Source organism: Choristoneura fumiferana, chromosome 17, assembly GCF_025370935.1.
Source record: "Choristoneura fumiferana chromosome 17, NRCan_CFum_1, whole genome shotgun sequence".
Taxonomy (NCBI): domain Eukaryota; kingdom Metazoa; phylum Arthropoda; class Insecta; order Lepidoptera; family Tortricidae; genus Choristoneura; species Choristoneura fumiferana.
The window spans coordinates 13,457,417-13,482,095 of NC_133488.1; the positions used below are offsets into that span (position 1 = coordinate 13,457,417).

The window sequence follows — 24,679 nt, forward strand, 5'->3', positions numbered from 1 at the left end:
TCAATGTCACTTTATTTATCATTTCTTTCGGATCGGAATGATTCGATTTTCAGTTTCCATCGCTTCGAATGCGTAATGAAATCGTGATTAAGTATTTTTATTCCATTAGGATATAAGAGCGTGACACGCGGTATTTGGACCGGCATTCAATTATTGATGTAAGTTGAATGTTTTGAAACAATGCTCCATTTGAATAGTAGTTACAGAAATTTTGCTTTATTCCGCATTTGTGTAAATATTTTTCTGCTCATATAATAATATTCTAACATTACAATACAAGGAAAATAGCATGTTAATTAAACTATTATCTTGATTAAAGAAGTATTTGGAGTAAATAACTCAAGCCATGCTTTTTTACAGACTACTAAATAAACTTAAGTCACATTTTGAATTAAATTTGTATTAATGAACTAAAAGAATTTCCTTGCTCACCCGCGACCTTACGAGATGTGATGTACAGATTCAATTATTAAATGTGGTGCGCTGGCAACGGTGGCGCTCCCTTCGCACTTCCGACCTGTCATCGGTGGCGAGTGAGCGTCTGCTTGAGCCGGATCGTATCTACTCTCAAAGTTTGGTTTTTATTATTGGAGTGATCTATTAATAACCAGTGGACATCACATTTCGTAAGGTCGCGGGTGAGCAAGGAAATTCTTTTAGTTCATTGATATGGACCTCCGCAAAGTAACGCCTGATTCAATAAATTATTTAAATTTGTATTATAAATTTTTTATGCAGGTCCAGGATGGAGTATTGTCCTCCAAATGTCACGTTGGGAGAAATATGGGTGGACCATGGGATATCTCAATGTTTTATGGAAACTGCATCGGCTGCCTTTATAGGAGGATTCCTTCTTGTTTTTGGCCTGGCGCAAGTGATTATGTATAAGAGGTGAGTGAGCCTAAATTTGGTTTTGAATATATGCTGTATTAGCCTGAAATGTAATAACAGCTCTGTGTTATTTTATTTTGTTTGCAAGCTTTTGTTAAACATTCAATATTTGAATGCATAGATAAGTTTTTGTTTCAAGATTTAAAAACCTCTATTCAACCACTTATAGTAACTGCATTGACTTGAAATTTAATAAATATTGCATTTAACTAGCTTTTACCCATGACTTTGTTAGTGTTAGTAGTGAAATGGATTATAGTAAAGTAGTTAACAGTAATCTATAATTAAACAACCAATAATCTCAAGACACAAAAAAAACTAACCCCCTTATTCATAAACAACAATCAAACCTATTTTAGTTAAAATGCCGCTAAAATTCGTTTGTGTTTATCTGTCACTTCGACATTTGTATTTGTTAGAAAGGGACAAAGCATTTGTTAGTTAACATAGGCTTGTTAAGTTTTATTACCCCCTTATTCATAAACGACAATCAAACCTATTTTAGTTAAAATGCCGCTAAAATTCGTTTGTCCTTATCTGTCACTTCGACATTTGTATTTGTTAGAAAGGGACAAAGCATTTGTTAGTTAACATTTAGCAACAAAAATATGAATCCCTTTAATTCCTTATCTTATTGGAATTTTGAAAAATCCCTTCTTAGTGCACCTCTATGACCTTCAATCAAAAAGTATGTCTGCCAAAGTTCTGTCTTTTAAAGTCTAGTTACAGTGTGTATAGGTAGAGTCATTCACCATGATGTGTGCCGTGGCTCTTATTACAATGTCATTAATGTCTAATTTTGTGAAAATCATGCGTCTTCATGGATGCCACTAGGTATACCTACTTTGTGTTGTCTGTCAGTCAGTTATTCTCAGTAACGTTAATCTTTTATTTGTATAGACAAGATGACAATTCACATACAGTATAATACATACTTTTTCTAGCATTTTTGGTGCGATGACGTCAAGTGACACACAACAGCGACCTAGGGTTGTTGACGTGTATAATATGATTGATGTTTAAAACTATGTAATATTATGTTGTCATTGAAAATGAAACACAGTTTTTTTACTTAATCAGTTATTATACCTAATTGTGTATAAAATTTATTGTAACCCAGTCTCTCCATTGTGTTTAATCAGTTAATAATTATTGCTTATTTTCGCACACAAAATCAACGCATTAACTGTTCTTAGCACTTGATGGGATGTCAGTGAAGAAACAAACTGACTTCTATATTTATGCACTGCCATTACCTACGCATTATACTGTCTATGCTAATATATAGTTAGTATCATCATCATCATCCCAGCCTATATACGTCCCACTGCTGGGCACAGGCCTCCTCTCAGAACAAGAGGGCTTGGGCCATAGTTCCCACGCGGGCCCAGTGCGGATTGGGAACTTCACACGCACCATTGAATTGCTTCGCAGGTTTGTGCAGGTTTCCTCACGATGTTTTCCTTCACCGCATAGCTCGTGGCAAATTTCAAATGTAATTCCGCACATGAATTTCGAAAAACTCAAGAGGTGCGAGCCGGGGTTTGAACCCACGACCCTCTGTTTGAGAGGCGATAGGTCAAACCACTAGGCCACCACGGCTCTAGTTAGTATATCAATTCCTAATCATAAATATGAACTATAACCTGAGATAGGAATTATTGCAACTGTGTTCCATTTTCTTATACTTAGTAAATTTACCCTTCATGTCATTATGCATATTGGGTTGGGCTTTATTTTTTTTATTTATTTATTCAATACAACGTCAGGCTTACAGTTTGCACCAAAACACCTAGCTCGTTAATACTTAATACTATGCTAAAAATAACATTATTTTAGATAAAAGTGCTCCCCAACCATCGGCAAACACGTCAGCATCCTGGATTTCAGTCAAAAATTCATTCTTTACATGTTCTAAGAATATTTTCTGTATTTCCAATTTGTTTAATAGGCTATTTTATTTTTATTTTTGATTTTATTTGATTCTTGGTTCAAACAATTTAATATTGGGCACCTCTGACAACCCTAGCACTGCACCGAAAATGCTGGTAAAAGTATGATCACTGGTGTGTCTGATGATATATTACAGTGATGATGTTACATAGAGCTTCATTATTTTAAAGCAAATACCATAGGTATCTGCAGATGTGTAGTTGTACAGGGAATGGTTTAACATTATATTAAACTAGCTTTTACCCGCGGCTTCGCACGCGTAAACTATTTGGTGTGGTAGCTGCAATTTAAATTTTCGGGATTTTACAAAATTCCCCTGGAAATTTCCAAAATTTATATCGTGGTCTTCATTGAGGTTGTGTTGTGAATAACTGTACAAAATTCAAGACTCTAAACCCAGTGCTGAAGTTTCAAAATTTTTCCCTATCCAAATTCAAATGCAAAATTCAAATTCAAATCATTTATTCAGTAAATAGGCCGCAATGGGCACTTTTACACGTCATTTTTTATACTACCAGCGCTTTCGTAAAGACCATCATTGCCAAGAAGAATGCGCCGCAAGAAACTTGGCAGAAAGACATTTTTTCAAAATAAAATAATTACAAATAAAATACTTAAAAACTACAGTATACAATTAAAGAAAAAAGTACGAAATAATATTAATAATAATACAGGGATGTATGGGGTCCCTTAGTTACAAAACTATACCGTGGGAATATCGGGATAAAAAGTAGCGTACTTATGTGTTATTCCAGACATACGGCTACCTACATCCAAATTTCATGCCTCTAAGCCTAGCGGTTGTTATTTCGACATTTTATTCCTAGGTATCCCGTGGTAGTATCGGGTCAAAAAGTCGTCTATGTGTTTTTCTAGACATCCAGCTTCCTACATACCAAATTTCATGACTCTAAGCTCAGCGGTTAATATTTCAAGATTTTATCCCTATCCCGTGGGAATATCGGGGTATAAAATAGATTATGTGTTATTCCAGAGGTCCAGCTACCTACATACTAAATTTCATGGCTCTAAGCCCAGTGGTTGTTATTTCGAGATTTTATCCCTAGGTATCCCGTGGGAATATCGGGTCAAAAAGTCGCTTATGTCTTATTCCAGACGTCTAGCTACCTACATACCAAATTTCATGACTCTAAGCCCAGCGATTATTATTTCAAGATTTTATCCCTATCTCGTGGGAATATCGGGATTAAAATTAGCCTGTGTGTTATTCCAGAGGCCCAGCTACCTACATACCAAAATTCCTATGTTTTAATCCAGGTTATAAACTAACTTTTCGCCAAATTTCATCCAAATCCGTCCAGCCGTTTCAGCGTGAAGAAGTAACAAACATACTCACTCACTCACTCACATACTCACTCACTCACTCACATACTCACTCACTCACTCACAAACTTTCACATTTGTAATATTAGTAGGATTAGTAGGATTTTATTCCATTTATTTTGGAATAAAAATTTGAAATTGACTAAATTTATCAGATATACATGTGGTATTATCCAATGCTAGGTAAGAAGTTTCACACTATCCACAACAATAACTACGGTGATCTGCATGATTTAATTTTCATTTATCATTTTTTTATTTCATAATTTCTTTTGAACATCAGGTGACCCACTAGTTTGTTGTCACTTGAGAAACAACGGAGAGTAGTTTGTCCCTGTTGTTTCATGCATAGTAGTGACATCTATATTATATATTTAAGTTATTTAAGTATAGCACGCGGTACGGAATACCGAGGACCTGGGTTCGATTCCCAGTGTTGGTCTTATTTTTCTGGTTTTTCTGTGCATCTATATTTCAGTTTGTATTTTCAATTTATTTAAGTAACAGATATTGTTTAGTTTACTATATCTTGTGTTTGTAATCTATACTTATACAATAAAGAGGAAAGATTTGAATTTTTGTATTTTTGGATGTTTGATACGAATTACCTCAAAAACTACTAGACCGATTTTAAAAATTCTTTCAGTATTATAATGCTAAATTATTCCAAAGTGCCATAGACTATAATTATTACCAGAAAACAATTGGGTTCCGTTTTAAAACTTCAATAAAGTAACTCAAAGTGTAAAAAAAGTTGTCATAAAACATCTTTCATCCCATGCGCTGTGGAAACTATTGATGATAGAATAAAAAAATGTTCTACAATATTAAAGAATAACAGCCTTATTCATAAAAAATCCTTAATTGAGGTTTGATCGGTCTGTTGCTTAGCAGACTGATTAAGCTTGTTAGACGGTTGTCAAGAAGTATGATTCATAAACGCTTGCTAGCAGTCTGCTAGTTGTTGAGCTGCTGATAGACGGATTAGACGCGTTATGTTGGCCACCTTGACAAATCAAAGACAAAAAATGGCCTAATCGATAATTAAAAAAAAAAATTGACAGCAGTGACAGCAAATTACCAGGAAAAAAATAAAAAGCGAGATGTTTGTTTTCCCGCCATTTCCGATCCGCATGTTTATGTTGTGCAAAAAGCCATAATTATGTTAATCATCCTTATTTTTTTTCATATTTATTGTTAATTTATTGTTGCTAATTTAGAGGATTTTTAAATACAAATTCCTGAAAATAATTTTCCTGTTTTTTTTTAAATCTGCGTAGCCCTGCCTTCACTATAAATATCTTCGGTACCTATGGTTTTTTGAGCTAGTCAAAGTCAGCTGTTCAAACTTGTGGCGGCCATTTTGTGACTTAGCAGAGAGATAAAGGAGGGTCTACGGTCCTCTAACTTTAGCAGAGCCTTGATCGACTGATTAGCGCTAACAGACGTTTATGAATCATGTTTTTTAGCATCGGGCCTTCAAGGAGCCTTCAAGGAGGCTCTAACTTTTTATGAATAAGGCTTTATATCATTATCTACAAAAAACTTCACAATGCCATATAATAATAATAATAATATGTCCAACTGTTGTAGTTATGTCACTGTAACTACTTTTTTACATTTTAAAAGTTGACAGAAATGCCAACTAAAATCAGACCATGTTATCCATACCTTTGTAGTAATCCTTATCCAAATAAATAATTTAATATTCAAGACGGTTTCAATACCTGTAGATTTATTTTTGAATTATTCAAATCGGACATTCCACTCAAAAGATATTACGAATTTAAAAATATCAATCTAAGCAAAAAATGCATTTACGTTAAGATTGGTTATTTGGAATCTTTTTTGTATTTTTTATTTCAATTCCTAACTTTTTTGTTACTTTTACGGTCATCCTGTAAAACCCATATCAAAAATACAAATTGAAAAATAGATGTATAGACAAACCAGAAAAATAAGACCAAGGCTGGGAATCGAACCCAGTCCTCGGCATTTCGTGCCACGGGCTATACCACTACACCACCACTGGACACTGAAATATATGCATAGAAAAACCAGAAAAATAAGACCAGCGCTGGGAATCGAACCCAGGTCCTCGGCATTCCGTGCCACGTGCTATACCACTACACCACCACTGGAGAAATTCGTGTCTGTATCACTTCCAGCCTGCGCTGACTTGTTCCCGTGGTGCGATACAAGGCGGTAGCTTACGAGACTCTTTTAGCCAGCACCGCACTGCTTGAATATTTATTTTTTCAATCTAGTGCGATACTAGCCAAATTTGTCTTGTAAAGTTTTATTATTCTATCGAGTAGAACTTAAAGAAAGATACATAAGTGTATACTTGACTCTTTCTAGCCAAAAGGATTTCAATGTCAAATTGTTCCCGCACAAGACGGAGATAACCAATTTTCTAACGCCGCACTAAGCGAAAGTTTAATACGTGTCAAAATTGACTTGTACCGCAGTCAACGTGTTAACAAATTTATAAGCAAGTGTCATACGTGTACATACGTATAACTACAGGCTTACTAGCCTCATAAATTACAGTTTTATCTTCTCTTGTGTTATGTCACAGAGCACTTTATGCACTACGTGCGGATGTGTTTACAATATGAGAACGTTATCCAACTCACATAGTGGTTTATCTCATAGCATAAACTAACAATTGATGAGTACACAATATACCTTTGCCAGTATCATTCAGAAATACTTAAAAAAATATAAAATAAATGGTTGGTCAAAGACTAGCGTTTACCCGCGGCTTCGCACGCGTAAATCAGAGATTAAATTCTCGTGGGAGTTCCCTAAAATTACATCGTGGTTTTCATTGAAGTTATATTATAACAACCATGCCAAATTTCATGACTCTAAACCCAGCGGTTGTTATTTCGAGATTTTATCCCTATCCCGTGGGAATATCGGGATAAAAAGTAGTCTGTGTTATTTCAGATGTCCAGCTATCTATGTACTTACCAGATTTCATGACTCTAGGCCCAGCGGTTGTTATTTCAAGATTTTATCCTTATCCCGTGGCAATATCGGGATAAAAAGTAGCTTATGTGTTATTCCAGATGTCCAGCTATCTACATACCAAATTTCAAGACTCTAAGCCCAGCGGTTGTTATTTCAAGATTTTATCCCTATCCCGTAGAAATATCGGGATAAAAAGTATCCTATGTTGTAATCCAGGTTATAAACTAACTTTTTGCCAAATTTCATCCAAATCCGTTCAGCCGTTTTAGCGTGAAGAAGTAACAAACATACTCACTCACTCACAAACTTTCACATTTATAATATTAGTAGGATTACACAATTTATTTTTAAGCCTGTCGTGAGATTTACAAAAAAAAGTATTTACGAGTATCTACACAAGAAAATCTGGCGACAAGCTTTTATAACATAATAAATTATTGTAAATTTACGGGTTTAGTTTAGGTACCTGAAGTTTTTTTTTTTTTAGACCTTTTTTTCAAAAAATGATTTTTTACTTTTAATTTATTTAAAAAGAAAACTACCATGAAACTGGAAAAACGTGGTTGCCTATTATAGTGATTTGAGTTATCGCCTCTCAATCTGATGATGACCATGAGACTCAAAAATCTCCGAAAATGGCGTTAGGTACATATTACTTGAACGCCTCCAGTCTACTCGTGACCACGGCCACTGTAATGTGGTCGAAACGTCGAGCTAAAATATTAGTCGTGTGAGGGCACGGTTGATAACTCCTATTTGTGGTATATTGACTATGAGTGAAAATCACAAAAGTGAAACGTTATAGAGATATTATTATTACAAGCTTTTATTTAGTTTCACCTATCCCGTTGTCTGTTTCTCTGTAATCAAATCTTGCAAGTTAAATTCGACCAACTGCGATCACTTAATAGCAAAATTAAACTGAAACCAAATTCGCATGCACGTTTTTTTTCACAGTTTTCATCTCATCTCAATATCTAGATAAGCAAAAATGGTAACTATGATATTATTTGTATCTTGCTAAGCTATATTGCGCCTTTTAAACATTTAAGATAAATATTAAACATTTATTTTTAACGTTTTAATAGTAATCTATATCTCGGTAGTTAAACATCGTACGAGTAACCATGATTTTTGGTTTATTAATAGGCTACTGTACAGTCACCAGCACCAATATCTGACACAACAAGCGTGCATAAATATCTGATACGACTCTATTTCTAGGGCCGGAAGGACGTGTCTGATATTTTTGCACGCTCCGCTGTGGCAGATATTAATGCTGGTGACTGTACAATAGACCCGGAGATGGTGGCACAAAATATTAGATCATTTGTACCAGTATGGCGGTTCTTCAGGGGTCTAATTACGGAATGACAAAAAAAATGATGGTCTTTTTTTTTATCGACTATCGAAAATACAAGCATTTTTGTGGAACAAATCGTTCGACACTCGTTATTTATCCGACACGTTATAGACGCCCACGCGATTGGGCCGCCGGTACCAGCGTTATGACCATCATTTTTTTTGTCATTCCGTAATTAGACCCCTGAAGAACCGCCATACTGGTACAAATGATCTAATATTTTGTGTCACCGTCTCCGGGTCTACAATAATTATGTTTTCATCAATGACCGTACTCGATCTGGAGTCAGCCAGGGCAATATTAGGCCCGTTGCTCTTTGGAGTTATGATCAATGATCTTGCTTCAGTTCCCAAGTGCGCTACGTGCTTGCTTTATGCCGATGACCTGAAGTTGACTTACGGTGTGCAGGATATTTCGGATTGTAAGTCGCTGCAAGATGAAATTGATCGAGTGTACCAGTGGAGTCTTAATAATAGACTTCTTTTTAATGTTGCGAAATGTGCCCTCATAACGTTAAGTAGGGCCCGTAATCCACTCTATTATAACTATCACCTAGATTCTGAACTAATAGCTCGGCTTGACACCAACTATTTGGGATTTGGGAGTCATTTCCATTCGGGTTCGATTTGTGTGAATAACACGAATGTTTGTTCTCGGGTCTTGGATGTTTAATATCTATTTAAGTATGTCTTTATCTATATAAGTATGTTTATCCGTTGCCTAGTATCCATAGTACAAGCTTTGCTTAGTTTGGGACTAGGTCAATTGGTGTCAAGTGTCCCATGATATTTATTTATTTATTTATTCTGGACGCGAACATTTACTTCCATGAGCAAATGAATGCGGAACCATAAAAAGCACATTACAGCGAAAAAAATATTTTAACCACTCGCTCTTCTTCTACTGACGAAAGATGCGTTTCTGATACAATTTTAGGGTGCCAACGGGAACGGGTATCTACGGTACGGGCACTATTGCTCCGCTGTATTTTTGTCCGTCTCATAGGGCTGTATATCTTTTGAACAAAAGCAACAGGCGGGCGATTTTCTTAAGTCTCTTTTCATATAACGTTGTGATGGTGTCGACTTACGAATTTGTCGCGAATTTGACAGGAATTGCGCATGTTTGAAGAAAACCTATAAACTTATGTTTTTTTTTTTCTAGATATGCCACGGAGGTCATGGATGTTCGGTCCTCGCGACTATTTTGTGTACAGATAATTTTCACACTGTTGATACCTGTATTGGCGGTAGCGAGGTTCCTATTACAAGCGTTTCTATTTAAAGGAGGACATATTTATGGATATATGGTAAGTTCTTTTGGAGGTAGGTACTTTAAGATATAAGACTTTTTGAGCGGTCGCTGGAAGGGTCGCTGGGCTAAAATGTCGTTCAGTCACAGATTAAGAAAGTACAACCAGTCGGTGATCAGTGCCTTCTAGACAGAAACTGTGGTGTGATGCGGGGCAGAGCGGCGTTTATTGCGCGGCGGTACGTTCTTTGAGGAATCGCTGTCTCGGGATCAGAGTTGAATATGTGTTGCAACGAACATTGCATGTACTTGCGTGCAGTATGTGGCTGTCTGTAGACATTGTACTGCGCAAATAATGTAAAATTAAGGTTTCATCGATTTCCGAAAGACGAGCCCGGGCGTATTGCTAGTTCTACTAATATCGCGTTGCGTGCATTAGTTACTCTTTCACTCTAAAATGGCTGGCCGGAACTCAATGGAATTTGGCATTTTGAATCCGGTTCGAAGGACCAAAATTAAATGTGCATATCGGACTGGAAAATAAAAGCGAAATATGTAATATGATTTAAAAGTAAAATTCATTTACTCTACGCTCCACTGACCCAACCAAACGACAACTGAACATAATAACCGACAAATAGATAAAACATAACTAAGAAGTATAAAAATGCAAAGAGTTTGCTACATCTACTAAGCTGTGATAGTTTTTCTTTTAGTCACAAAAATTTATCAAAAATATCTGAACACGCTTCTACGCCATTAACAATAGAGTTGTGTTCAGATATTTTGATAAATTTATGCTCGCATGTTTATGAACTCGATTGTACCAATATGATTTTTTCAATGGTTCACTGGGGGGGTGAGCCACTTGACTCTATCAAAAAAATTGCACATTAACTTTCAGCTTCATTTATTCAATTTACAACTTAACTTTTTATTTTACCACTGTCTGTCACAGCTTATTCCACTAAAACACGTGAACCGATTAAGTTGGAACCTAAGTTGGAACACGAAAACTCGCAAACCGCGCTATAATTATACCTTCTTGTATTGATTTGACTAGCATTATTGCCTTTTGATTTCAGATTCTAGCCCTGGTTATAACCGTTGTGATATTTCCCCTGTCTGCGTACTTAGCCGTTCTTGAGAGGCGATTTCTCTTGCCTTCCGTGCCCCCGCGCGGCCACGGGTTCGTGTTGCTCGTCTTTTGGGCTTTAATCTTCGTCTCCGAGAATTTGTCGTTCTTGAATCTCAATAAAGAAGGATGGTGGTGGCACTTGAAAGAGTAAGTAAATGTCAATATAATCTCTTTTACATTCTTAATAATTATTTACCTTAATTGGCAATAAAGAAAATAACATACATCTACATCTCATCTTTGTACATCTTATTATCCTGTGTTCTGTTATTTTCATGTGTTTTTATGTACAATAAAGAGTTTTACAATGTAATACAATACGATAATAGGTATATTCCCACCAAGGTAAATACGGTATTTGACTATTTTGTATATGTTTTATAAATTAAAACTACACAATGCCTGTTATCGAATAGAAAAACAAATTTGAAGCTACCTTTACAAATAACAAAGTTATAAAGGTTTGCAAGGTGATGTCACACGCCAGTACCGCCATACTTGCATAGAGAAAAGCGTTTGAGAAAGAATCAGGTATATAGATTTTTCAAAAAAATCACTATAAATCCAATTTTCAACCGATTTAAATTTTCTATTCGCTAAACACTATCTGTATATCTATATTTTCATAATAATATTATTATTAAGATATGGCAATTTCAGGAGTTGTCAAATACCGTATCGTATAATGAAATAAAACCAGAAAACCGCCTTCGCGCGCGATGCGCAAATCCCGCGTTCGTTTATAAGCATGCAGGCTTGTATCGGGCTTAATTTAATTCGACGTCGATTGACAGTTTCCTTACAGTTCCTACTAATCGATGGGTGATTGGCTGATATCCGTCGATGAGCCAAGGCTACGTACGCATAAGAGAGTTTTCACATTATCCGATCCGATATCGGTATCGGACGACGATACGATATCGGGGCAAGTAAAATTTATGAAATATGTACATACCTGTCTTTCACATTATCCGGCCCGATATCGAATATCGGAGCCGGCACCGATATGTTCACGGCACCATCGGACGTCCGTTGGCTGTCGGACGATAAAGTTTGTATGTGTGCTGTGCGTGTATCTAAATTGTCTCTGTGTACGCAGAGCCAGATACGTGGCGGCAATTTTGAGCCGGCCGTATCGGAACGATTTTGTCGGAAATATGTGAAAGCAGCACATGGTGTCGGCTATCGGATGTCTTCTAACGTCGTCCGATACCGATATCAGATCGGATAATGTGAAAACGCTCATGCGGTTAGTCGTGCGGTTTTAGCGCGCCGTCCCTCTTCGAAGTACCGCTTGAGAAAGAGATGGCGCGCTAAAATCGCGCAGTTAGTTAGCCGCATAGTGCGTAGTAGGTACCTACACCTACGTAGCCTAATCTACCGAACAATGTGATCCATAGGTGCATACTGGCAAAATTAACATTTCCTTTGATTTCTTACAGCCTTCAGGACCGTCTGGAAATGAGTCTATTCGTGGGGCGCTACGTCTGTTGCATGATAATGTTCATCCTCGGCATGAAAGCCCCGGGCATCATGCATCAGTTCGAATATCTCGAGTCTGAAGACGGCCAGCGGAGGCTCATTCCTCCCCGGGTAAGTTACCATAATAGTTTATATTATGTACGAAGTAGCTAACTCCGAAATTTCCTTTAGTTACCTGTGTATAAGTACCTAATCGGTCTGAAAAGGTCTTATTACGAATGGAAACTTTTTTTGCAATTAAAAAAAAGTAAAATGACTACCTAATGTCTGTTGTCAAATCATTTTACTTTATTTTTTTATAAGTTTTAGGTTAAGATGTCATGTCCATATCAAAATTATTATAACGTATTAGCTGGAGATAAAGATCTTAAAAAAAAGGTTATGAATTACGCCCCGCACATTGCTCATTTCAAATCTATATTAAAACCTTGACAAAATAAGGCAAGTAAATAGTCTGAGAAATAGATGTTTTTGTATGTTAACACAGTTCATTTACTTTGTAAACTTAACCCTTAGTACCTACTTAACCACATCGCCAAATAAGAATGCAAGTAGTATACGTATTTGTTCTTTACAAATTAACTTTAGAAATCTATTTCCAGACTGTTTACTAGAGCACAAACATGGGCTCGAGCTATTACTACTACGATATACCTGTGAGAATTTTGGTTTGGTATTATAATCATATTTTCTTCTTTTTTTGCACACTTTAACCGCCAAGAACCAAAGAACCAAACTTAATTTAATAGGGTATTTGGATCTCCCAGCCTTATTTTCTACTTCAATTTTATAAATACTCATTTGCAGGATGAAAACCGTTCTACATTCCGCAATGTATTCAGCAAGCTTCGGACTCTTCTGCCATTCCTCTGGCCGAAGAAGAGTTTACTGTTGCAATTTTACGTTTTCATCTGCATCATGGCCTTGCTCGCTGGGCGAGTTATCAACCTCTACGTCCCGATTTACAGTAAAAAGATAGGTATGATAAATTTTAATGAATTAATAATACTAACTTAAATAATTAGCATCAAGTACCACGGAGAAGGACGCAACGCAATCAAACGTAAAGCGTCGTTTTATGAGTAATTGAACTAGTATACATTGGCGAGTAGTGTAAAGCACTACGTATATACTTGACTTTAAAAAAAAGTACCTACTCTCTATACTGGGTTGTGTTGGGACTTTTTTAGAAACAGAGAATACGGTATTTGACAAATCCTGATTTTGCTATATCTTAATATTATTATGAAAATATAGATACAGATAATGTTTAGCGAAGAGAAAATTTAAATCGGTTGAAAATTGGATTTTTAGTGATTTTTTTGAAAAATCTATATACCTGTCTCTTTCTCAAACGCTTTTCTCTATGCAGCAAGTATGGCGGTACTAGCGTGTGTCGTCACATGCCAGTATGTCTTTCTCTGTCTAATGTTGAATTTCAAGCCTTTATAACTTTGTTATTTTTAAAGGTAGCTTAAAAATTGTTTTTCTATTCGATAACAGGCATTGTGTAGTTTTAATTTTTAAAACATATACAAAATAGTCAAATACCGTATTGCAATGTTTTTCTTCTTTTTACAGTGGATAGTTTGTCAATACCACCTCTGTACTTCCGATGGGATTTAGTACTTATCTACGTGTTTTTCAAGTTCCTGCAAGGCGGTGGCACTGGCGGCATGGGTTTCTTGAATAACCTGCGCTCTTTCTTGTGGATAAGAGTACAGCAATACACTACTAGGGAGTTACAAGTAAGTATCATATGGCTAAATGAGATTATTTACCAAAAGCTTTCGTCAGTTTTCCTACTTTCGATATCATCGCCATGTTGCAGCGCAAAATCATGTTCAATTAAAATTCTTTGTAATTCCCATTGTTTTTCTTTTTTTTTTCAGTTAGAATTATTCCGACACCTTCACGACTTACCCCTCCGTTGGCACTTGTCTCGAAAAACGGGAGAGGTCCTTCGAGTAATGGATCGAGGCACAGACTCCATAGACAATCTGCTCTCTTACATTCTTTTCTCTATCACGCCGACCATCGTGGACATTATTATTGCGATCGTGTTCTTTATTTCTCAGTTTAATGCGTGGTTCGGTCTCATTGTGTTTTCTACAATGGTTCTTTATATAAGTAAGTTGCATTATTGTATTACTGAGATATTATTTAAAGTTTTTATATTCGCTGGCATGACTTTTTTAGCATAATAGGTACGGTCAGCAAAATAAGTGGCCTATCTATTTTTAAACAACTTCCTATATGAATTAAGCTGTAATCGAGCTTTCAAGTTTACAGACACGTTTTATCGAAATAATTGTTAATTAATTATGACATGCAAACTATAATCAACTATATGGTAGTTGTATACTTACTACATAATTTGGATGATGGTGCAGTAACTTATTCTGATTATAGTTATGAAAACGGTATGTAAAAATCACCTATTGTTTAAATTTGAATCAATTTTGATAAAGCAATTTTAAACCTAGAATCGCGACTGAGATAAAATCTTGACACTTTTCTCAGACGAAACATAGAAAATGCAAGTGGAAATAGTCCACGATACTGATTTTTTTCTTCTTAAATAGGCAATATGTCTCTACCTCCTTTCCAGTTGCTACCATAGCGGTAACAGAATGGCGCACGAAGTATCAGCGTCGAATGAATCTCGCTGACAATGAACAAAAAGCGCGCTCTGTCGACTCGTTGCTAAACTACGAAACGGTGAAATACTACGGCGCTGAAGCTTACGAAGTCGTGTCATATAAAGACGCTATACTCAATTATCAGGTAGGTTTTCCTCCTTTTTTATTTATTTACTAAGTGCTACGGTACAAACAATATTTTTAAGTCGCTTTAAAAAGCTTCTGGGGCTAGAGGTTTATGTCTCTGGCTAATACAATAGGTAAGTGTTTTAGGGCCTGTTTCACCACTCATTGATAAATTTTACGTGAACCTCGTAGGTATCAAAATGGCAGAATAATTTAACTTTTTGTCGTTACAGAAAGAAGAATTCCGGTCGTTGATAACGTTGAACATGCTGAATACTCTGCAGAATATAATAATTTGTAGCGGTAAGTTATGAGTTATGGTTATGACTAAAGATGCGCCGAGTAAGTACAACTTTTACCGAGTAACCGAGTACCGAGTATACTAGGTTCAAAGTTTCTCAAACCGAGTACTCGGCCGAGTTACTCGATTCAGTTTTGGGACGCGAAAACAGGTTTAGACAGGTTCGCGCGGCGCTACCAGCCACCGCGAGCGAACGTCGTGGGAATCCCCGCCTTCTCCCCCGCAAATTATTCAGTTGTTGTTTTAAAGAAAATCGCATTCAGTCCGCGCATTAAGTGCATAAATATTTACAATTGATAATTCTCATGTTTGTGTTTTTAATTATTAAATACTCTTAATAATATTTTTTAAACCAGCCGGTTTTATAATACATATGATTCCTCTTAAATAATACGTTTATTTAGACAAAGTATACTCTTCAATGGAACCGAGTTATTCGGCCGAGTACGAGTATCAAAAAAACTGCCGAATACACCGAGTACCGAGTAGTAAACGAGTACATCTCTAGTTATGACCATCCCTAAATTATTAATAATCTTGAACCTTCTAGATAAGTTCGTTATGAAATATCTTCTATTGGATATGATCTATGGCGTTTCAAATTGTGGTGAAATATAAAGGACGTCATCATCCAGTTAATTACCAGATAAAATATCTTCCAGATAAAGTCATTATAGCGTTTGGGATATGTACAAAGATATGTATGTACTCTGTGGTTTGGGTTAGAAAAGTGATAAAATAAAAAATATTGTGTCTGAAATAATTTCAACTAGTAGATAAGTTACTGATAAAATACCTGGTGGGTATACGCTTAGTGTTAAAATAGTGATGAAATAGAGAGAGTCACTGAAATAACATTAATTTCTAGATAAGCTGCTGATAAAATATCTGGAAGATAAAGATACTCATAGTTTCTAATAAATTAACCATGAATGACGTTATATATTACGCGATAAGTGGTGTGATAACGATGTAATAGAAAAAATATTTTCTGTGTAACAAAAGCAATTAGATTGATGATTAAGGAAGTTGTAATGGATTAATTTTGCTAAAGATGTAAGACGTTGAACCAACGCATACACATTTTTTTTTTACCCATAACATATCGTGTTCGAAGATAAAGCACATCGAACCCTTTTAAATAAAGATGTAATTACAATATAGGACTCTGAAAATGAATTATACCACTATCGCACTAAACTACACATTGTTTTTTGTCCTAAAATCTCCTACTATCTTTGTTTTTATAAGCTTTTATTATATTAATATTATATTTTTTTTGTTATTTTCTTCTCAGGTCTTCTGGCGGGATCGCTGCTTTGTATATCCATGGTGGTGAACGCTAAATCTTTGACTATCGGTGACTATGTGCTGTTCGCGTCATACATCATCCAGCTTTATGTACCACTCAATTGGTTTGGCACTTACTACAGGTAAGTTAATTTATATCTATGCCCACAAAACAATACCGTACCTATACTAACTAAAAGTGGCCAAGTGCGAGTCGGACTCGCCCATGAAGGGTTCCGTAGCAGCATGTAACATAATAAAAAGTTTCCTTTACTTTACGATTTATGACGTATTCAAAAAAAATACTTACTAGATCTCGTTCAAACCAATTTTCGGTGGAAGTTTGCATGGTAATGTACATCATATTTTTTTTTAGTTTTATCATTCTCTTATTTTAGAAGTTACAGAAGTGTATCTCGCGCAAACTATTCAGTTTAGAAGAAAACGATATTAGAAACCTCAATATCATTATTGAAGACCTATCCATAGATACCACACGTATGAGTATTATGAAAATATTTTTTTTTTTGAGTTTCAGTTCTAAGTATGGGGAACCCCCTAAATGTATTGTTTTTTTTTCTAATTTTGTGTGAATATCTTAATGCGATTCACAGAATACATCTTACCATGTTTCAACATCATATATCATATACTTACCAAGTTTCAACAGTATAGTTCTTATATTTTCGGAAAAACGTGGCTGTGACATACGGACGGACACACAGACAGACATGACGAATCCATAAGGGTTTCGATTTTTGACATTTGACTACGGAACCCTAATAAGCAGAGACCAATAAGGGCGACTTATACAGCCTCTGACTATGGGGCTTTGAAAGCAACGTTCGATTCTATTTCCATAACTGCTTTACACAGTTAAACAGTTTTTTCATTGCTCGATTTTAATAAAAGCAGTTGTTTGGTGGTGGGAACCCTTTATGTGTGAGTCCGATAACACACTCCGTCTTTTTAGGGTTCCGGAGCCAAAATGGAAAAAACGGAACCCTTATAGTTTCGCCATGTCTGTCTGTCTGTCTGTCTGTCCGTCCGTCCGCGGCTTTGCTCAGGGACTATCAATGCTAGAAAGCTGTAATTTTGCACGAATATATATGTAAACTATGCCGACACAATGGTACAGTAAAAAAATTTTTTTAGGGTACCTCCCATAGACGTAAAGTGAGGGTGTTCTTTTTGTCTCATCCAACCCTATAGTGTGTTGTTGGATAGGTCTTTTAAAACCATTACGGGTTTGCTAAGACAACTTTTCGATTCAGTGATTTGTTTGCGAAATATTCAACTTTAAAGTGCAAATTTTCATTAAAATCGTGCGCCCCCCCCCCCTCTAAAATCTAAACCGGTGGGTGAAAAAATTTGAAAAAATTCAGGATGGTAGTAAGTATATCAAACTTTCAAGGAAACCTATTACGGCTAAGTTTGCTTGAGAATTATTAGTAGTTAATGAGTAAATAGCAGCCTAAGGTATAAAATATACCTAAACTTGGAAGATTCCGTATAAAATACGAAATCCTTAGAAAAATATTACTTAATTTTTTAGTAATGGCTACGGAACTCTATTTGGGCGTGTCCGACACGCTCTTGGCCGGTTTTTTAAGACTGCAAAAGTAAGTTTTTGCCTTACCTGTACGTCATTGAAGAAAGTGAATTATGTAGGCCAGTTGTTGTTGGTCTACATCAGTCAGTGTGCCAAAATGACACTTTGTTTCATATCCAGACACAAGCGCTTGCGATGAGATAAGCGTGCATAAAATATGTACTTATGACGCAATGTTTACAACACTTGTGACATCTGCAATTAACTATAGTGTGATTTATCAGCATAAATATTGCTTATATTGATTGAGTTATTAATAAAATGATAAACCGCAAGCTCCGCTTGTGCATGGTCCGCCCGGATTGCTACCACCGTCTTAAATTGAAAATACAAACTGAAATATAGATGCACATAAAAACCAGAAAAATAAGACCAGCACTGGGAATCGAACCCAGGTCCGCGGCATTCCGTGCCGTGTGCTATACCGCTACACCACTGACCGTAAAAGTAAAAATTTGGAATTGAAATAAAAAATACAAAAAGATTCCAAAAAACCAATCTTTACCACCACCTTGCTCGCTAATCCTGCCGTAAAGCAGCAGTGCTTGGCAGCCGGTGAAATTACTGGCACTTGAGGTATCCCATCTCAGGATTCTAGGTTGGCAACGCATCTGCAATACCCCTGTTGTTGCAGATATTTATCGGCGGTGGTGATCTCTTAACATCAGGAGACCCACTTGCTCGTTTGCCATCCAGTCGAATAAAAAAATAAAATGACAGAACTGATAATTTTGAAAAACTAACCAATTTAACCAACTAAATTCCTATAATATGTGCTATGCTATATTATGTCATCATCATGATCATCATCCCAGCCTATTTACTTCCCACTGCTGAGCACAGGCCTCCTCTCAGAAGATATATAGGTATTATGTTCTAGAAAATAATATACAAACTGTCAGTAATATTCGCTTGTCGCTGCCTATAAGACCTATTGTTTATTTGAATTCCAAAAAAAATCTGTTCTGCCATTGTGACTCATGTAAGGAGCTGGCTTGTCTTGAAAAGCTGTTTAAATACGACCAATAACAACCCAGCGCTGCCTACCGGTAACTGGCACTCAGGACTGACTTCTCTAAAACCTAGCTTCAAGTTAATGACAATATTAGACCTTAGAAATATTTAAATTCCAGAGCGATCCAAAAGAACTTTGTAGACATGGAGAACATGTTTGATCTAATGGGGGTGGACTCTGACGTGAAGGATGCTCCGGGCGCGCCGGACTTGATGGCGCGGCGCGGCGGCATCGAATTCAAGCACGTGTCTTTTGGGTACGGGCCGGAGCGGCTTGTGCTCAAAAACGTCAGCTTCAAAGTACCGCCGGGCACCACTGTAGCTCTGGTGAGTGATATTCGTTCAGGCTAGAGGATTATAGGTTCAAATTACGAATGTAATTTCCCAATGTGATCCGGCTAGTATGTATTATTATATAATAATAATAGGCCCGAGATGATGAATTCGTATCTCTGGAATTGTCGTTTTCGGCCCATACATCTCTGTATTTTTTAAAATGTAATTTTTATTTTTATTTTCTGTTTATGTTTGCTATCGTAGTCAAGGTAATGCTAATTACATGTATATTTTGATTTGAAAAAAAAAACTTTTGATTTTTTGATTCAAATATTGCAAGCAGCTCGGTGACGGTAGCACTAGCAGATTATAACTTATGTCTGATCTAATCTACTTCGTTCCAGGTGGGCCCCAGCGGTTCGGGCAAATCTACCATAATGCGTCTCCTGTTCCGTTTCTACGACGTAAACGAAGGTGCCGTACTAGTGGACGGCCAGGACGTGCGCACTGTCACGCAATCCTCCCTGCGCGCCAACATCGGCGTCGTTCCGCAGGACACTGTACTCTTCAATAATACCGTCAGGTGAGATATTTATATTATAACCTACTAGCCTGTTGCCCGCGACTTCGTCTGCGTAGAATTAGTTTAGCGCTATCCCGCGGGAACTATGCTACCTATACTATCCTTGCCCTTTCCCACAAGTCAAACTATCTGTATACCGAATTTTATCGAAATAGGTTCTGCAGTTTAGACGTGATGAGGTAACAAACAAACAGACCTTGAAACTTTCGCATTTATAATATTAGTCGGAAAAGATATCACCATAAAATTCTGTGCCCATTTGCATAAGCAATTTATCACAATTATTTTAAGACGAACTAACATTATTTTTTATTTTAAATTATTGGCCTTACCACAAAGACTTAAACCAAGATATATATAAACACAATATTCAATGGTTGTTTAAGTTCGTAGGAGTAATCTTTGGAACTATTAAACAAATTTTAAAATTTAATTCACGAATAAATAAATGTATTTTCTTTCTTTGAATAGAAAGTTACCTACACTGTCACAAATGATTAAAGGCTACTTTATCACAAAAAAGAGAAAAGATCCCGCGAGATACAGACGAAGCTGCAAGCAACAGCTAGTGATATACAAAGAAAAAAATCTTAACAATCTAATCGATTTGCAGATACAACATCCAATATGGAAGACAGGGAGCGCCTGCAGCCGACATCATCTCCGCAGCCAAGAACGCGGATATCCATGACAAAATTCTCACCTTCCCCGATGCCTATGATACTCAGGTAATAATTACTAGACAATGTCCCACGATTGAAAATTTGTTGTAATGATGCTTTCAATATAAATTTCTATAATTTCTAATTCCGTGTGGTGTCGGGTTAGAATTACACCTCTCCATCTCTTCCTTGGATGTCGTAAGAGGCGACAAAGGATATAAGGTTAAGCGACAGGCTAGCAACCTATCACTATTGTACCGTTTTGGTCAAACTTTAAACCTAAAATTGCTAAAAGTGGCTCCGAAGCGGTAACGTTTCGTGTGCTCTGCCTACTCCATTTGTGTGTGTGTGTTTCAGGAAGAGTGGTAAGAACATGCTCTCGACAGGAAAAAAGGGGAGGCCTCTGCCCATCAGTGGGACACTTTGATAGGGTGAAAAATTCAAATTGTTGTTTTCAGGTGGGAGAGAGAGGTTTAAGGCTCAGTGGAGGCGAAAAGCAAAGGATAGCCATTGCTCGGACGATCTTGAAAGACCCCGCTATAGTTCTTCTTGATGAGGCCACGTCGGCTCTGGACACTAATACTGAGAGAAACATTCAAGTAAGTGCTTATATTGATTGCACTTTAGCTTGGTGCGAATGACATTTGACACAACGATTCGTTTTACTCATTTATTTAATTAATTGATTATAAAAATCTGATAGCTTAAATTTATTTTGTATAACATAGTTCTTATGTTCAAATATTTTACGCCAGTCATATTCAGGCTACACCTGAAATATACTTCCACATATTTAGACCGCAGCAACTTTTTTTGAATAAAACGAAACGTGCATCAACTGTCGCCCGCACTATGCTACAATGAAAGGACTGTAGCGTAGAGATGGTGGAAAATTTGACATTTTAAAAATCGATTAATGCTCGATTTAAGCGATTTTTATTAATAAAAAATAGTTATGCTTTTATAATTGAACTAGCTGTTGCCCGCGGCTTCGCCTCCGTTGTAAGTTTTCTAAATTTTCTTCCATATAAACCTTCTGACAATAACGAACACAATAAAAGATAATTAGCGAAATCGGTCCAGCCGTTCCCGAGTTTTGCGCTTAGCAACACCTTTTACGATTCATTTTTATTTATACAGAAGATAAACAGTTTTCGGAATTGAATCAAGTATTGTAAATAATAAAATAGACAAAAATACTTTGATGTATTCAATTTATAAATTAATCGATCGAGGTTCTAGGTTTTCACATCACTAAATGTCTGTGGTCGGGTAAATGTTGTCTTTGTTTACACTTTCATAAATTGGATTGAAATAAAACAACTCTGTCTGTCTATCAGCTACCTCTTCACGCCTTTTTGGTTTAGATGTAATTTTTTGTTTATTTGGTTTAGATGTAATTTTGGTACGGAGATAATTTGAGACCCTGGGAAGGACTTGTGTGGTACTTTTATCTCGAAAAATTTGATATTTAGTTCCCGCGGGATAACGATAAGTGAATTCTAAGCAGTTTAAGTTAGTACGATACGCTAATATTTCACTAAAGGGTTTTTTTTTTAATTCATTTCGGTTCTATTATAGACTTGAAAGCATTCGCAATATCTGACTGCTCCTTTATAACTTTTGGTACAAAGTATTTTCTTATAAAATGTAAACACTTGTTATTAGAAAAATAAAATGTGGTTTTGAATCGATCTCTATCACTTTAAACTATCAGTTCATCTATAAAGGGGAATATTACAAAACCATGTTTCATTGCGTTCAATATTTTTAAAATTGTTTCTTTCAGGCCGCATTAGCGCGTGTTTGTGCGAACAGAACGACTCTGATCATCGCGCACAGGTTATCGACTATCATTCACGCAGATGAGATTCTCGTGTTAAAGGACGGAGAGATCATTGAGCGCGGAAAGTGAGTATTTGAAGATTCGTATTCCATTTTCTTAAGCTTTCACAGTCGTCCTCATGTGAACTCGCTCCAATCTCTTGGACAATAGGAGAACTTCCGTAAATGAGTTTGGATCAAAAAGGTGGACCATGTCATCTGAACCGTTATTTAACCATGCAAAACGTAAATTGTATTTACATACAATTTTTTGCGGTAATTCTCAGTTCCACAACGAAGTATATAGGTACTAATTTTCACTGCCTACTGGTGTTTGCATTTAGTACGATCTATGTTTTGACCTTCACCACTCTCGCTAATGGCGACTGTTTGAATTCATTAAAAATATCACAACAATGTTACTCTTTCCAGCCACGAGGCTCTCCTAGCTCAAGGCAGTTTCTATGCATCGATGTGGCAACAGCAGCTCGAGAATAGAAATAGCGCTAACCAAGAAAACGGCGAAGGCAATAACGCAAACAGCGAGCCGCGACCGCCTCAACCGTCCAACGGCATATTCGGCCACGGACACGGCCACGGCCACTAATAGATACGTAGGAGGAAAGTCAAGGTGCTAAGGCTCACAGGAAACGTTGGTCCATTTTAACAAACTGTAATTATTAACACTTACAATCCATTGTCATCTCGCCGCGTCACTGAGAACAGAAACTTAATTTACAAAAGCTGACAGTGGAGTCAGTATATGCTTCAAGCTCTATAGAAAAGCGTTTGACCTTAATTGATTTTAACTTTCTGTAAATTTGCTTTTAATTTACTGTCATGTAAACTTTTGGTGTGATCAGACGAGGATAATACGTTTGTATATTACGTACTTACGTCTTAAATAAATGATCACTTTTGTACCTTGTCGCTTTCAGTTGGTACACAATTTCGTATGGCTTTTCAAACATGACCTTAAAATGACAAGGTAGAAAAGTGATCACTTATTTATGACGTTGACTGTACTAACAGACTATTAGTATAGCAACTGCGTTACGTGCCGATCGGTGGCGGTAAGCTATTCTTATAGGGTGATTTTGAATGATTGATCGGCTGTGTTAATTATTTTGTCACAATGACGTCAAACGAGCTAGTATTTTTGTATTGCATGGAATATGTTTTTAAAACTTGGTCAGTTTGACGATTTGCTCGATTGTTGACATAAATACTTAAATATATTGTGTGTTTTGCCGCTTTTTGTAATGGCTACAATAAATTAACAATGTTCAACACTACAAGTTTAGTAGTGAACCACATGAACACAATTTTACGCAGTTAATTACGTAAAACATAGCGCATTCACTCTAGGTATACCTGGTTTTATTTTTTAGATACATTTTCAATGAATTGTGTGTGTGATAAAGTGTTGAATCTTCAAAATAAGTCACGCCATAGTGTGTGTTTCAAAGACACGAATGTAGTAAAGACTAGTGTCGCTCTAGATGTGACCTGACCCGATTGCTTGATAATAAACCTATTGTGATAAGAAGTCTATTATATTATGTACCTTTTGTACATAGTTAATTTAATACAATAATGAAGTGTAAGATTAATTGTTGTAATACAATTATAACGGTATGGAATATCTTTGTCGTACGATTAAAGGTAAGAAATTACTTGAAACAAGGTTTGTTTATTTTACACTTTGTTAGCTGATTAAAATTCAATATTCCTGTTTCGAGTGTATTTATATATTTATATGTACGTTATATTTTTAAACGTGCGATCTGATGTGATGGGAAATTGTACGTGAAAGTTCAGTGTTATTAAATGTTTTTATTTTATTTGGATACTTTTTTAGTTGGACACCGACATAAATACTAAAGGTAGCTTTTGCTCTATGGAAACTTTTTGAGATGGTGCTGGTGGAGAATAGAGAGGATAAGTT

The 24,679-nt window shown here is 36.3% G+C and overlaps 1 protein-coding gene across 2 annotated transcripts; it reads left to right on the forward strand.

Moving 5' to 3' along the window:
• Positions 1 to 24,575, forward strand: Hmt-1 (ABC transporter ATP-binding protein/permease Hmt-1). Of its 2 annotated transcripts, none has more exons than XM_074100702.1 (17): positions 1 to 158; positions 739 to 891; positions 9,695 to 9,839; positions 10,867 to 11,066; positions 12,362 to 12,512; positions 13,209 to 13,380; positions 13,983 to 14,149; positions 14,294 to 14,531; positions 15,013 to 15,188; positions 15,403 to 15,472; positions 16,768 to 16,903; positions 19,506 to 19,713; positions 20,067 to 20,245; positions 20,859 to 20,973; positions 21,366 to 21,506; positions 22,697 to 22,818; positions 23,164 to 24,575. In XM_074100702.1, coding segments are annotated over exons 1-17 (2,550 nt in total). In that variant the 5' UTR covers positions 1 to 156; the 3' UTR covers positions 23,339 to 24,575. The 2 variants fall into 2 exon arrangements, with proteins under 2 accessions (XP_073956803.1, XP_073956804.1); XM_074100703.1 differs by lacking the exon at positions 1 to 158 and adding an exon at positions 447 to 638.
• The last annotated feature ends 104 nt before the right edge of the window (positions 24,576 to 24,679 follow it).

Excerpts from the sequence above, each read along its gene's own strand:
- Hmt-1 (XM_074100702.1), top strand. Across the intron at positions 14,532-15,012 it reads TACAATGGTTCTTTATATAA|TTGCTACCATAGCGGTAACA; the intron begins GTAAGTTGCATT and ends CCTCCTTTCCAG. Across the intron at positions 21,507-22,696 it reads ATACTGAGAGAAACATTCAA|GCCGCATTAGCGCGTGTTTG; the intron begins GTAAGTGCTTAT and ends TGTTTCTTTCAG.